General features: G+C 38.7%; 1 protein-coding gene across 1 annotated transcript in view; it reads left to right on the plus strand.

The window, feature by feature from the left end:
* The first annotated feature begins 2,619 nt into the window (after positions 1 to 2,619).
* PXDC1 (PX domain containing 1) overlaps positions 2,620 to 15,856 on the plus strand; it is a 107,295-nt gene continuing 94,058 nt past the window's right edge. Inside the window, exon 1 of the mRNA XM_071736527.1 lies at positions 2,620 to 2,703. Coding sequence (XP_071592628.1) covers positions 2,670 to 2,703 — 34 coding nt within the window. The 5' untranslated portion in view covers positions 2,620 to 2,669. The remainder of the gene's footprint in view (positions 2,704 to 15,856) is intronic.

Raw genomic sequence — 15,856 nt, forward strand, 5'->3', positions numbered from 1 at the left:
TTAGGTGTGAGTGGAAAGGAGGGCTAAGGTATGATTTTCTGATTAAGCATACTTTAAGAAAGTCATGAGTATTTTGCTTGTTGCATTCATATAAATAATACAACCCCCAGTATAAAAAAACAGTAAATATTTGCAGCACCAAGCATGAGATTTTTAAGAGATATGGTTTATATATTGCTAAGTCTAAGAATTAGCTAACTTAGTCATTTGTGTAGTCTGACCTCCGCTGATCTCTTCCTGTACTCAATAGAGTGATGACATTCCCACAATTTATCTAATTCCATGTGGAACGTTATTCAAACATGAGGGCTAATTCATCCCCACTAGGGTTACTTACTGCTGGTCTATAGTTGGCTTTACAGAGAAAATCCAGAAGGTGATATACCTGCTGGATACCATTCTATGGGATAAATCCTACTGTAGGTGATTGTTTTAATTTCCTAGCTCATAAGGTTGCAAATAGTTGTTGCCAAAATGAACAAATCCTCAATAGCTGCTTAAAGGAAACCTTAAATTCAGAGAGGCTTACATTACAAATTGGTAAAATTTGAAATCTGATTGTTTGATGTTAGGTTAAAAGTGCCGAGTCTAACCCATGAGTCTCAGTTTGGGTTTTCTTACAGCCTGTATACAGCTGTATTCTAGCTTGGCCTTGTAGGGGGGAAGTGCCAAAACCCAAAGGTTTAGATTCTAGATTCTCCTAATGGAGATTTGGTTCTCTGAAGGAACTGAAGTTTTGATTAGAATTCAACTATGTAAAGGCAGGATTCAGACCTACAGTACACATGTAGCAGACCTCACATGTTAATATAAAATGAATCCTTGACAGTGTTTCTGTTACAGTTATATTGAAGTATGTCCCTTTGTTATAGTGTAAAATAGGTCAAATGAAACGACAAATGGAAGGTCAAAACTTTTCAGCATATTCAGACTGGTTTGCAGCTTTCACTACATTGAGCTGGAATTCTATGCAAATACATATGCACACAAAAATGCATAAACCTCTGGTGTGGGTGGCTGCATGCTGGTGCAATTCTGTCCTAAGAGTGGAAATGAATAGAGGTCTTAGTAAGATTAAAAAGTAAACTGGGACACCTGTGCTTGTATGAGTTTAGGTTCTTACTGGCTGTTCAGAGGTTTTATTTCAAAGAATAGATATATCCACAGGTTTACAAGTGAACGTAAAATAGAAATATTGCTGAAAACGTGATGCAGACTCCAGTAACTTACTCTGTAGTTAGGAAGTAGGAAGGTAGGAAAAATATGGTGAAACGTGTCATCTTGCTTGTGTAGAATGAGAGATGTTTAGAAACCCTCAGTTGGGAATACAGCTATCTGTAAGTTAAATTATTGGGCTAGGAGCCAGGAGAGATGTGCCTGGGGGTAGATCTGGTGCTGGACAGAGCTGTGAAATCTTACTAGAAGTGACTCATCCCATGACCTGTTTGGCTCTTTTGGATTTGTGAACAGTCCAGCCAGAGACTGTCTGCCTGTTCTTGTGCAGTGCTTACTGCTATTGATGGCACTAATGTCTGATGCTTTTTTTCTTTTTTTTTTTCTTTTTTTTTTTTTTTTCAGTATTAATAGAAGAGCTTGGACCCTCACATGCTGACATCACACTGGTGAGGCATTTGGCTGTATTTTTTGCTGCTATTCTTCCCCTGGAAAACAACTTTTTCTGACAACACGTTAAGAAATACCACTTGGGTTCAGGAACCTTATTAGCCAATTTCCAGCCCACCTTTACCCTCAAATCACTTCCTGTGGAACATGAGGTTTTTCCTGCTTAAAACTTCTACCAGAACATCCCTGCAAATAAAGAAGATGTTGGCATTGTCAGACTTTCGTGCTGAAAGCCAGGGGTTATTGGAAGAAAAAACACTCCTTATGTGGCAATTAAAAAGCGTTGGAATGGTCTTCCCAAAAAGCATTATGTACATGGTGGTACAGGTGGTAGCTGCAATGTGGTGACAAACATAGAGGTTTGTGTTGCACATAGTGGACATTTTCATTTTTTGTTCTAGTTACCTCTTGCTGACACATTCTATGTGCTTACAAATTAACAGCTTGACATTTCAAGGCAGAATCTGTTGAAATGTACCAAAGCTGACACTGAATCCTACAGGTGGTTTTGGTACTACATGTCTCATTTTTAATACAGGCCTATATAAAGCAATAAAAGGTTCAAGAAAATTTACTGGTGAAATAGCACTCATAATGTGGTTAAAATATTAATTAAATTTCTTCTTTGTTATTTTTTATCACAAAATGTTTCTATTGTAAGCTCAGGCAGTGTTGAAAAAAAAAATAAAGCGAAATACGACATGTAATAAACTTGACTTGAAAATTCAGTGATTAAATACATCTTTATATACAGATACAGATTAAATACCTTAATTAGCCAAACAGAAATAACTTGCTTTACAAAAAAAAAGATTAAATTAGAAGAATGGAATACTTTATAATTTTAGGCTTAGAGGGATGGTTTTACTCTTAAGATGCCACATTTATTCTTTGAGTATGGTGGTTTTGTGGAGTCTGAATGTTACTTGGGAAATGTAACTCTTGCTAAAAATAAAAAAATCTAATACCACAACTTCCTACCACACAGAAGCAAAAAGGGACTGAAGTGTGCCTACACTGTTATCTTAAACACAGTTGTGACGAATATGCCATCTCAACAGGATAAAAGTTTCCTTTCAGGTAAGTTGTAGACTTCTTAATTAACAGGATAATATAAAGAAATAACAATGTAAGTCTTATGTGTAGCTACTGGCAAATCTGTATTAAAGAGGAGCTTTTATTGGAGAAGAAAATGCTTATACCACTAGAAATGGATGGGCATCAGATGTCATCTTGCTGTTTTACAGATAGAACAGAAAAGGTTGCAGATGCATTACCAAACAAGCACTTGATTCTTCTTCATCTGGAAGTGTAACAGTTGGACATTTCAAACTGTGTATATAACTACCAATGGGAATTATTTTAATTTTTTAATAAAATTTACATGGCAGCATTTAAACTTGTTTGAACAGTAGTCTGGTGCTTCTCTAACTTGAGATTTTCTGAATGGTAAGTACTCATTTATGACAACAGCAGTACTTGGCTCTGAAGGATTCCAGCAGCTTTTCTCTAACTTCGCATTGGGGAAATGTTTTTATTCTTGTTGATGTTAAGCCCAGAGGATGTTGACTTAACATGTTGATTGTTTAATAGCATCTAGTAGTAGCAAAAGATGGGAACTGCAGAGGGGATGTAGATGTGTGGAATTTAATTAAGCAAACTGGAATCCTGCCAAAACTCAGATCAACAGTCCCAATCTTGCAAAAAACGCAAGGGGACTTCTAATAGTTGGAAAGTGAACTGAGCTTTCATTTGGGTGTCACCTTGACAATTGTGGTGTAAGCAATCTAGTACCTGTTTTTCTAGGGAATTTATTCAGTAATGTTGTGAAGGATGGTCTTATACCACTTACTAAATTACTAGTAATTACTAGAAATTGCTTCTGGCAGCATTTCATCCTGTTTTTTATGTCTTTCATAAAAGCACCATGCTCAACCTTCGCATTTGAGAACAAGCAGGAGTACAGCTTGGAGTGTCAGAGCTGAAGGCATTGCATGGTGCAGTTGCATGCCCACTAGAATTTTTAATGTGCTTTGGGTTTTTTTCCCCATTTCCCCCCCACACACACACTTTTGTTAGTGCAGGCTGTATAATAGGCTTGATAAGTTTAAATACGAATGGGATCTTGAATATAAAATAAGTGCTTTATTTCTTTCTAATATATTTCCTAGCCTATTGTAAGGTGACAGGAATGCTCAGCTTTACCTTTTTTACTGAAAAGACTGACTGCCAATAGCCGTTTTTGCATAAAGAAGGTATAATTTATAAGTGAAATTCTAATCTGCTCTTCATACCAGATTTGGGCAGTAGTTGTTCTGCAGTGAAGTGAAGGATTTTTACATGTCCTTATAAATAATCTTTCAATATGAGTGTGGCAGAGTCTGAGAAATGCTTCTATGCTCTCTAGAAAAAGAAAAAAAAAAAAGATACAGAAAGTAATAATCTTAACATAGTTTTTATTTGTTATGTAAGACCTCTTGGAATAGTAACCTTTTAGTCCGTAGTCCATACACTCTGGTCATTCAGGAGTAGCTATTAATGGAAGAATAAAGTGGCTATCATGTAAATTATAATTAATGTTTTTTCTTTTAAATATACATAGATCAGTAAACAATTAGTTTCTAGTTCAACTGTCACGTATACCTCAAATCTTCCAAGTCTTCTTCCAGCTCTAAGTAAAATTCTAGGAACATCTGAGTTAGCGTGCTTTGTTTCCTTTCTGTGTAAAGAGTGATGTGTGTGTGTGGTTTTTTGAATGTCAATTTATGCACATCCAAGGGGAAATCGACTTAGGTTTTCTCTGTGACTGTTATTGTCTCAAGAGGGGCAAGATAGTAGATGATATGTACATTAAAAAAAATGATTTATTATAAATAGCAAAAGATACAGTTATGAAGCCTCTAAATGAACTGTGCTTCTTCTTGAACAAACTGTTCTTTCATTACCTGCCTTCTTACTTCCTTCTTACTTCCCTTTGCTGTCAGGAAAAACATTTCATAGAGCAAGAGTGAAGTACAGCCTCAGCACAGGGTAGGGACTGTACCAGAGCTGACAAAGGACTCTGTCTTGTTATATTTAGGCAAAGGTTCTTCTGTTACAAATAATGCAAGCTTTAAGTGGAAACTGCAAATGGAAAGATCAGCCTCTGCAGGCATGTTGATTTCAGAATAATCTGTTAGGGTTAGATTCTGCTTACATGCTGAATGCATGAGACCTTCCCCAGCTTTGTGGTTGATTGTTTTTATTAGTACTATCCACAGTAGAGAGTTGTTCCTATAAATGAAGAGAGATGTCATAGCTAGATAATCCTCTGGGAATTTCTGTCACTGTATATTATGAAAGTTGCCTAAAAGACTATTACAAGACTGTGTACCCACTAATGTTAAGTGCTCTAAATTTTATTTCTTCTGGTCATTATTAATAGGATTGTACACTGTACCTACTGAAAGTAAATTTAACTATTATTAGGGAGTGAGTTTAAAAGCAGATGCTAAACATACTCATTTCTTGCCAGATTTTCCTGGGATTAGTCACACTGTGCCTGATGTTAGCCACAGGTTTAGGCTTGCATGTGCAATTACTGGGGCTAAGCTGGTACCTGGCTAATGCATGAAGCTGGAACACTAATCGCATCTCAGAGGATGAGCACAGCTTTTTGTACTGTTTTAATTAAATTGGTTTAAAACCACACCTTAAGGCCTCTTCTAAAGATAACACACTACCGACAGTAAAGGTGGCTGACAGTCTCATATGTCCATACAGGTCTGTGTGAAAGCTGTTAGTTTGCTTCTGACTAGATAGCTTTTTTCTTTAATTTGGATCATTTCTTTTTGCATGCAAGCTCATTTAACAGTGTAAAGATAGTTCTTGCATATATTTTTTAGTAGTTCATACGTATTAAATGGTAAATGAGCCCCTCCCTGCCCCAACTTGCAGAACTGTAGCACGAAGGGGAAACAGATTAGAGTGGCCCAATGCAATATTATTACTGTCCATTTTGGGCATCCTAATCTGCTGTTTGTGGGCAAGCTTGAGAAACAGTTACCTAGAATGCTTCTAAGAAGTAGAATTGAGGATTAAAATAGGATTGAAATGTATAGAACTCCTAAGTGATGTGGGATCCTCCCAGAGGTGACTGAAGGCTGATTTCAGAAAGTGCTGCAGGAACACCAGATCCCAAACTCTGAGTGCCTGGAGGCACGGAGTGTCCCAGCATGGATATGTGTTGAGCTACAGATGAGCTGGGTTCATCGGAGTCCAATCCACAAGATGCTGACATTGAGCAGGGAGTCTTCAAGTTAAAGAGTCAGGACTGAATGTTAGGATTGGGTTATACCACTCATCTTAGGTCCTTTCAGATGGTCACAATTCTTTAATGAACTCTGCCTCCTTGTTTGGTGTCCGGAGTTTTCTTTGAAAAAGTGGAACTGGGGAAAGTCCTGGAGCCCCTACTTTAATTTTGTCTTTCTGTAGGTACCACATGGCAGTTCAGATCACTCAGGAGGACAGGGTTTCATGTTCTTTTTTTCCTAGAAGATTGCAGAAGGGTAGAACCCTTTGGAAATGGGGTTTATCAAGTGCTCCTTGATAAGTGATATTTATGCATGGGGATACCAAGCCTCTAATTTTTACTCCAGTGAATAATTAAATCTCCTGTATTAAACAGGACAGGGATCAGGTCTTAGCACTCTTTGTAACCCATCTTAAGTGCCATGTTGTGCAGACATTCTCTTCTTTTTCCTTTGGCTGATAATTGCTGAATTAGTCTATGTGCATACCAATGGTTTCAGATGTTCTAGCTTTATGGTCAGGGCCCTTTCTTAAGGGGTGGGGATATCATCAGGCAGAAGAGTGGTTTTTTTTAGTTTTTCCTTCACTGTGGTTACAGAGCAAGTCAGGACCGGAAGTTATACAGGAAAAAATAGTTTTGTCTCATTCATCAGTCTTTTAAAACACACCTATCCTTTTTATGACAGTAGTCAAAATAGAGAAGGTAACCTTCTTCCCTTCTTCCTCTGGAAGATTTCTCTTGAAAAGAAATTCGGGATAGCTAATAAAATTAAAAAAGGTAGGAAGGAGAAATCTCAGTCTCAAATGGAATTGCTCAAACCTGTTTTTTGTTGGAGGACCAATAGTTAAATCATTAACTCTGCGTTCTACAGGGTAGTGCACTGTTATGGTACATTATTCTTTTCTTGATCATAACTAAACAAGACTTAGTGATACATGATGTACATTCTTGGATTGCATTGCTTGAAAGCATCTTGAATTTTTCAGATTTACTGAAAACCAAAATCAATGTTTTTAACTTGATGTTCCTCTTTTCAAAGGTCATTCTGCATACAGCAGAAAATGTAAAAGTCCGACAGGCGTAAGTTGGCTGCACACACAGTAGTGCCAGCAGAAAATATCTTAAAATCATTTACTGATTATATTTCCTCATTTACAATGTATTGATTATTTGCACAATAAGGAGGTGACTGTGGACTCTTAGATACAGAATACATGTGCCAAGTGAAGATGAACCAACAGACATGGAGTTAGATGAATGTTCCATGCTGTCAACTGGTGTTCAGCATTTTTTTGGGTAATTGCCTTGGTAATTCCTCACCCAGTGAATAATAGTGTCATCCAGCAGTGACAAGCCACTGTAGCCCAAGGAGAAGGAAGCTCTTTTTGTGTTCCTAACCAGGCATATTCAAAACTATGCCAAGCTGTTGCTGAAAGTGCTGACTGCATCTAATTGGTGGTAATTTATTCTGGTCTGAATTGTACTGATTAATAGCTGTTAGCAGGAGCAAAGGAATTTTCCTCTATAAAGAGGTGGGGCTCAGAGCCTTGTTGATTCAAGTCTTTCCAGAGAACAGAGTGTGCTGCTATAGTTACTTGTGATTCTTATCCCTGGGGAAAGGAATCTGTAGCACTCCTTCTTTGTACCATGAGGAATACTTTGGCCAGAATTTTATTATTCTTGCCAGTATGGACTGGCAAGAAATGGTGACTCCTTGTCCTGTCTGTCTGGTGGCCCTGCCACTGGCAGCTCATGTCCAAAATGAGACTACTCAGGGGGTTGTTCCCAGATTTTTGCCACTGATCCACTTGCTGTGAAGGTGTCTCTCTTAGGCTTCTAGGTTTTGAGTGTGGGTGTGTCCACTCTTGGAAAATGCCATACAATGGTAAAATACCTGCATTACTGTTTATTGTTGTTATTTCATTACTTATATGCAAATAGAAGGAAACAACCTTTTCACACACTGAGAAAGCGTCACTTCCTCATTGAGAATTGGTGCACCTGGCTCAAGGCATTTGATTGTTGTCTGAATTTGGGAAATGATGTCTTCATGATTGGAATGCCTTTTCTTCACTTGCCAGCTGCTGCGTGGAGGTGCAGCAGTTCTCTTTTCATGTAGCAGCTTTAATTCCTGTTTCCATAGCAGTAAGTGAGCAATGCAGCACACCTCTCATGGGGTGCAGTTAAACCTGCCTTAGTCACTGCTGGAGGAACAGGCAGAAACAGGTCATTTAATAGTAATTGTCTCTAATAAAGCAGACAAACATGTCCTGTTGAAGATACGAAGAAATCTCTTCAGGGAAAAAAACCTACTTCCTAGGGATGGACTTTGCATGGCCTTCCTTCTATTGTACTTTCCTTCCTCTGAATAGCAGATATGGTTAAATACTGGTACCAGTTAAGTTATTCAGAGTCAAGCCAGGATTTCATGCACCATGTCTTCAGGCAATGGCTTTGCTCCCCACCCAGGTAAAAGGGGTCACACTGGCTGCTGCTGTATCTCCCCAGCCTGATCTCGTATTAGTTTTCAACTCTCGTGAAGCCAGGTCTATGATTAACCCTTCCAAACTTTAGTAGCCTGAGCAATTATGCATTCTGTTTAAAAGTAGGGTTCCTTCTAGAGCCAACGGAGGCAGTATGTATTTCCTGGGAGTAATTGATCCCACCCTAATTGGAGGCAATAGGGTAGCAAGGTGGTTGCTACCTAGATGTAACCACAGCACAAGGTGTTCTGACAGGCAGTGCCTCTGCTCACTGCAAACCTGACGTTGTGGCAGGATCTGCCAAGGGATCTCTTTCCATGTTAAATTTGCAGTAAAATGAAATGCTATCAGTACTCAAACTGCTTATTAAAACCCCTTTTTGGGATCTGTCTGAAAACTGCAGTGGCATTTATAAAAGACCAGTCCCTGCAGTCTGGTGCTGAATGTGGAACTCTGAAAACAGTATATCAGGTGACTGAAAACAGTATTGTCCATTGTCCATTCTGGTTTTCTCTGCTGTGTTTTAGCAAGCTGCTCAGACTAAGATTGGTGAAAGACCCCAGCTATATGGCAGATTAGCAGAAAAATTAAAACACTGCTATAGGTTAAGGCCAAAAGAGGTTATCAGATGAACATCTCCCAGATACTGTGCTGACCACATTTAACTCCAAAGATAAATTATCATTACCCATAGTGCAAAACTGCTATTGAAATACTCAGACTTAATCAACTCCATGAACAAAAACTAATGAAGCCTATTAGCAAAACTAATGAAGCCTTGTGTCCAAAGTGTGTGAATATGTCTCGCTTCCTCCTCTGGAGATTCTCTGGTGTCTATTGCTGTAACAAGTCCCTCAGTGTAGAATATATGAATATATCTCTCTTGTCTATTTTCCCAAATTATTTAACAGTTTAGTAATTGAGAAACATCTTACTGTTCCGTTAAAAGTTGGTTAAAATTGGCCACTGGGTTCGGGAGTTACTAAGAGGCAATGGACAGACCCCTGGCTATGTGGAGTAGAAAGATGTGTTTTATTTACATTGGAAGCTTGGCAACAGATTCAGAGTGAGGGGTGTGATGGTGTGTTAGCATACTGAGAAATTACTGATTTTGGAGTGTGGTTGGCCCCAAAAAGTACAGAAAGGTGCCTGTGTCAGATCTACCTCGCTTTCTCTCTGTAGTCTACTCCACAGAACTTCTGTGTGTGAGCTCCTGCTAGACAAGAAGTGGCTTGTGTTTTATGAAAAGACTGCCATTTAAAACCAAAAAATAAATGTACTGCTTCTGTTCATAATCAGTCTCAGCAATGTATCACAGTTACTATGTTGCGTATTTCATTTCTAAGGTGTGTTGTTATTTTTAGCTTTAATGGTTTACTCTTGGTTTTTGCAATGTGTTTTTCTGCGAGGTAAGAGAACTGTCTGAGACCAGCTGTTTTTCATGTTGAAGGTGTGTGTCTTTTGTACCATAATCCAATAATTCTTAATTTTGTTTTTCATAAACAAAGCATATTAGACTCTTTTAGACCCCCATTGTAGGGTATTTTACCTGGCCTACATATTAGTCTGGTTCTTCTCTTTACTCTGTAATTGCAATCAGTGAGATTAAAAAAACAATTTAGAAATTACTTGTCGGATTCTGTCAGTAGTATGCTTTCTGGCTGGCACAAAACCTACAGAAAGAAGGTGATATCCTATCTGCTTTGCACAATTAAATCAGATGATAATGTAAGGATGGTAGCATCAGCTGTTTGTTTTGTGTTTCTTGTTTTCCAATGTGGCCGTGAAGATGCTTGTACAAGCTGTAAAATCAGCTAATTTTCTGAAGTCACAGTTTTATATTTATATTTAGTTTTCTTTTTACAACTCCTGCGTTCATTAGCAAGCATTTGTCAAACCATGCTGTTCTATTGAGATGCTCAGATGCCCTTCTAAAAGCCAAGCAGTGTGTGCGTTTGTGAAGTTGTTGGCCTATCACAACATGTTTCCATTTTTCTCCCCGAAGATCAATTTTAATTTATTATTTAAATTTGATTTGATTATTGCCAGCTCTTTCTTTCTAAGGTGTATTTTTTCTCATCTGATCAGTGATTCTGACTGATTCAACTCCTTGCCCAACACAGGGAAGAAGCATCAGGGCTGTTCATTACGTTAACTTGTCTGGCAAACTAACATCTTAAAAAAAATTGAAACTGAAAGCAGAAAGAGCATGTGTTTGACCAGATTGTGCTCTTTTAAAAATGCCCTCTGAAGTGTGATTTTATTTATTTGTTGATTCCAGTAATAAACAAATGTGGCTAAGTTTACAGCTTGTCTCATTTTTATCCAAAGTTGCCATCCTATTGTGTTCTTCTTGAGTAGATGCTTGGAACATCGATGCTTGCTCTCAAGCTTTATTTTCTGCTGAACCCTTGTGCTCCTGGAATAGCAACTGTTACACCAACACTGTGATATGCTTAATCCTTGGTCTCTGAGGATGATCAATAGATTCAAGGTAACCATTTTACTCTATGGCTAAACATTAATTATGTGGAGTGTACTAGTGTCCTCTTTTTTAGAAACAGTTTAACCTTAAGCAGTCAGTGATTAGGTGCTGGCAGGTCATTTTTTGTGTGCTGCTGCAGAGCAAAGTTAAGTTTAGCTGGCTGCAACTGTGCCTCTGTCTGGGTGATGAGATGTATGGGTTTAAGACAATGCTGCTGACAAAATGCATGGGTTGCAACTCAGATTTCTTTGGTTGTTACAAAACAGCCAGGCTGGAGTGAAATGGCAGTGGTTCAAGTGCACGCTAGACACACCATATGTTCCTTACAGTGAAATGAAGCAGTGTTGTATATCTGTATTGCTAAGCATAAGGACAACAGCTCCAGCTTCCAGAACTTCTGGCAGGAGTCCTACATGGAAGAAATGCACTCTTCCTCTATCCCTTAAAAGTCATTTAGGAGTGAAGCCAATGTCTGTTCCTGCCCGCCTGATGCTAGAGCAAGATGTACTAGGGAGACATGCCTAGTGTAAAGGAGTGGACAACTTGAACATATTTCAGCTATGTATGCAACTAAGTTCTAAAATTGTAAGCTAAAACCATCACAAAACTATCACTTCTGAAATACAGGACTGTAAAGGATCTTTTGGATCTTGGAGTCTGATCCCTGCTCTTCCAAAAGTTAAATGTTTTCTGATTAGTTTATCAAATTCATTTCTAGAGCTGCGATTTTTCCCACCCTAGTGGAAAGGTCCCCCAGAGTTCTCATCCTCTCCTCAAATTCTAGACTTGTTTTCTATATTTTGATGGCTGTTTTCATTTGCACTTAGAGCTGCTTTTTCTCTTTCTGGTGCTTCTTTTAAGAATGCTTTTCTAGAGAGCATACTCTCTCAACAGAGCTTTTAAAAGTACCAGAAGCAACAAGACTTCTCTGGGATGTCTGGTAAACCAGTGTTTTAGGCAAGTTCCATTGTGAACTGTGTTTGACACCTTCGAAATAATAAGTTCAAGAAAAGTCCAAACTTATGAACATGCTTACATTAACTGTAAGTACATTACTCTTGTTTGAAACCATGTGGCTCCCCCATAGGCCTCTCAGAGTATTTTTTAGATCATCACTGATGGTCAGATAAAATAATAATGGTAACAGTGAAATCGAAAGTTGGAGATCTTCAGGGGAGTAGTGAAGGACATACTGTGAGGACATACTGTGTCAGCCTGCAGACTTTTATGGGACTTCTTGCTGAGTGAAAAACAGGGATCAGACATAAACCAGCAATTTATAACCCTATGTAAGTTTAGGTGTCAGCAAGTAGCAGCTTATTTGTCACTTTTCTAATACTATAAAGTCTGCACTAGAGGGATAGTGATGCCATGTCAGAAATATAAATATAAAAGTTAAGTCAAATGTTTGAGTGCGTTGTCATTTATTGCAGAAATTCCAGCTGTAAGGTGCATTGCCTGAGTCCCAGACTGTCCCCAGGTGAAATGTTGTCTGTGTTGCTGGACACTGAAAACTTTCTCTAGAAGGTGGAAACAGGCCTTTGTTTGTTTGTTTTTTACTTGAATTATAATATTGAAACTGATGACAGCTTAATTGTAACGTACCTTTAAAACTGCATTTAACTCTTTTCCAGTTTAATTAACTTATATTTTAACTGCACAACCGTGCTTGACCTGGGGTGTATCTCAGGTCTTGTCTAGGTTGCATGAGGTGGGTGAGATGAGGTAACATTCACTGACAGAAATCAAGGTGAAAACCACAATTCCTGTATCTTCTTTAGACAAGGGACTCTTCAATGTATTAACTAAGGCTGATATTTCTTCAGTGTTTCTTACTGCAATCCTCAGTGAACAGCAGACACCTTGCTGTCATCTGAGAGCTGCATTTCTGCACTTCGGTGCTGCTAATGGTGCCATTAGCACTGATTGAGATTTTTGAGAGAAATTCCAACTTGCTTTGTGACTGGGACAGGAGTTTGAGATGATTGGAGTTTGAGTAAAAGAGCTGGTTGAAGACCTAGCTGTTGACACTTTAGAGCTGTGTAGTAGAAATAGCAGTTTTTTCAGCATGCAAGTGGTGAGTGAGCCAACTTATCTTCAGCAAGATTTGCTGAAAGGCTGTGGTTTTTTTCCTCATCAAGGAAAAAAAACCCAAATCTTTTAAAGGCATGTCACTCCAACTTCACAAATTGCATGACGTTAATAAATGACTGTACACACTTGAACAGGTAAGTCTCCATAGGAAGATAGTTGTATAATCTCATCCTTTCCAGAAATCTGTCTTTTATGTGGTGATCTAAGTAAATCAGGAGAGATAAAAACAAATAAGCCCTACCGTGACTCAGGCATGGGTAAGACCGTGACAACTCAGTCAAATGCTGAAGCAAATTGCTCTACACCCTTCATCACCTACTCCCACCCACCTATTCCCACACCTTCTCCTTCACCCTGGGGATCTTTCTCTGCTTGTTTCAGGTCACGATATCAGCTCTGGTGCTGTGCTCTGCACACAGGGTAGCGGAACAAAGCACGCATCAGATAGGAGGTAAATCTCACATGTTCGCTTTGGCTTCTGACTTATGCACTGCTGAGTTTGGTTATGTCATTTGTTAAAAAGATGAAGGGATTAAGCCATTAGCAGGAAGTAATTTCCTTCTTTTTTATTTTCTTTTTATGGAATGCTTTCACGCTGTCAGGCAGAGCCTTAGCTCTGTGTGGAACCTGCCTGAAACTGTGTTGTGCTGGCTGCCGTCCAGGAAAGAAGAGGGCAATTAAAACACCTCTCCATACAGTGACAGCTGAAAAAAACTGGGAACTGCTGAGCAAGCCTGGGAAATAATAAGGGCATATGGCTTAGTGGTTTCCTCAGTGCTGACAACAAACATAAGGGACCAGTTCCATTCTAGCACTGTATGCATGCAGCAGAAATAGAAGGAAGCTTACAGAATCAGAAGTAATATATACCCCAAACTTTGTCACTGATGAGTCTCCCAGGAGAGTATGAGAAATACAGTGCTGCTAGGAGGTGGCTTGGGACTGTGAGAAACGGCATTGTGTGGTGCTGTTTTACTTGCACTGTGTACATTGGTATGGGTTTTTGAGGTCAGGTCTACAGCTGGTATAAATCATGACAGTAAAGAGAAATGTTCATGCAAATTTCTCTTGTAATCTTTAATTCATTTTTCTAATGCATATGGCAAGTGCAAAGCAATTTGTCTTCTTGAGTATGTAGAAAAAAATCCTAAACGCTTCGGTAATTTAAGTAAAAAACCCAACACATATTCAGATGAAGATATAACTTGTGTCCAGCTGCAAACCACTCAATCCAATCACATTAATGGAAGCTAGTTCAGAATGAAACATCACTGGGACCAAACACTGTGACAGTAGTAGATTTAAAACCAAATTGTCTTCTGCACTTAAGCTGGTGTAAACTTGCGTCATATCCAGAGGAATTAGGGGGCTTGCACTGGTGTAAGTGAAGAGACTGATTGTCTCCACTGGAGAGCGTGGGCCTCTCCTACAGAACTGCAGTTCCCACACTAATGGAGTGTGGTGTCAGGTTAGGATAGTTATTTATAAATCCCTTTACATGCTGTAAATATAGCTGTGCTGTTTGACATGAACAAAATCCCTTTGGAGAACTTCACAGCAGGGACATCTGCAGCCAGATCTGTGTTTCAGGCTTCTGTTGGCACAGCAGTATCAGCCAGGGATATGAAAAGGTGTGACCGCTGGCTAGAGGAGCCAGGCTAGGAAAGTCTTCTAATACAAATGCAATTAGTTACACCAATGTAATTATTATATAGTCAGAGGGTGACTTTCAGAAGGGTTGCCAAATACAGTGGTTTTGCTGCTGTTAAGTTACATCCACAGCAGAGATGCTCTGCTAGCTGCATAGGCTTAAATAGTTGCTCCAGCAATAGGCTGTAAAGATCAGATAATTATCTTTTTAAACCCTGACTTATTCATCACAGCAGTTAATAATCAACATGCTTTAGCCAAATGAGGGATCTGAGTTTTTAAGCACATGATGGAAGACAGGTTATGGCTGCCAAAACAAGCCTGTGCATCGTGGAGTTTGTGGAGCAGCAATTATAGTTCCCCCTTGCAAGAACATCATGGAAAAAAAACAGATTTTTTAGACCATTTGTGTTTTACTCATAAGCTAATAAGTTTCTTTTGACAACAACTACTGTGAAAAAAAAAAGTTACCAAAATACATGATTGATATTTCAAGGGAAATATAAATATTTTGCAGGGATTTAAAAGCATAACACAGTGTTTGATTTAGAGCGATGAAGGAAAAGCAATACTGCATCTCCTCTGGATATAAATGCTTATGCAGCAACCTAACTCCCAGTGCTTTTGCAGCCCATCCAGAAACCCAATCCCAAAACCATGTATCTCCCTGGGAACATCAGATGCTTCACATCTAATAGTTCTTTTCTCTCCCCTCTTCCTTATGTATGGAGAAGTTCTCTGAGTGTAGAAAAATTACTAGTGATATTTTGCCTAGTTAAAAATAAATAAGGTCCCAGAAATTAGTAATAAATGGGGCTAATAATAATAATATTAAATAGGCAAGATGCTCTCCTAGAGAAAAAATAAAGAAATAAAATACAACTTTTTCTAGCTACTTGACTTATTGTAACAATATGATTCACAGTAATGCTTCCAGCACAGAGATTCTTAGAGAGTTATAGCTCTTCTTCTCTGCAATTTGTTGCAGTTTTGGACATTCTGTGCACAGATAGTGGTGGCAAAATGGGAAAGCGGGAGAAATTTTTTCTGCTGTGTATGCTAGCACGTGCATTAATCTCTAGTTTATAAGAGCCTGGAAGGATCCTCCTCCCCTTCAAGTATGTCTTCCATGTGCCTGGGATTTGTTACATTACAGTCAGTGCAGCATAAATCCTGTTTAGATCAGTCATAATGATTTAACTATGGCATGTATCTGATGACTGTTGCCAT

This window comes from Heliangelus exortis, chromosome 2, assembly GCF_036169615.1.
Source record: "Heliangelus exortis chromosome 2, bHelExo1.hap1, whole genome shotgun sequence".
In the NCBI taxonomy this organism is placed as follows: Eukaryota; Metazoa; Chordata; class Aves; order Apodiformes; family Trochilidae; genus Heliangelus; species Heliangelus exortis.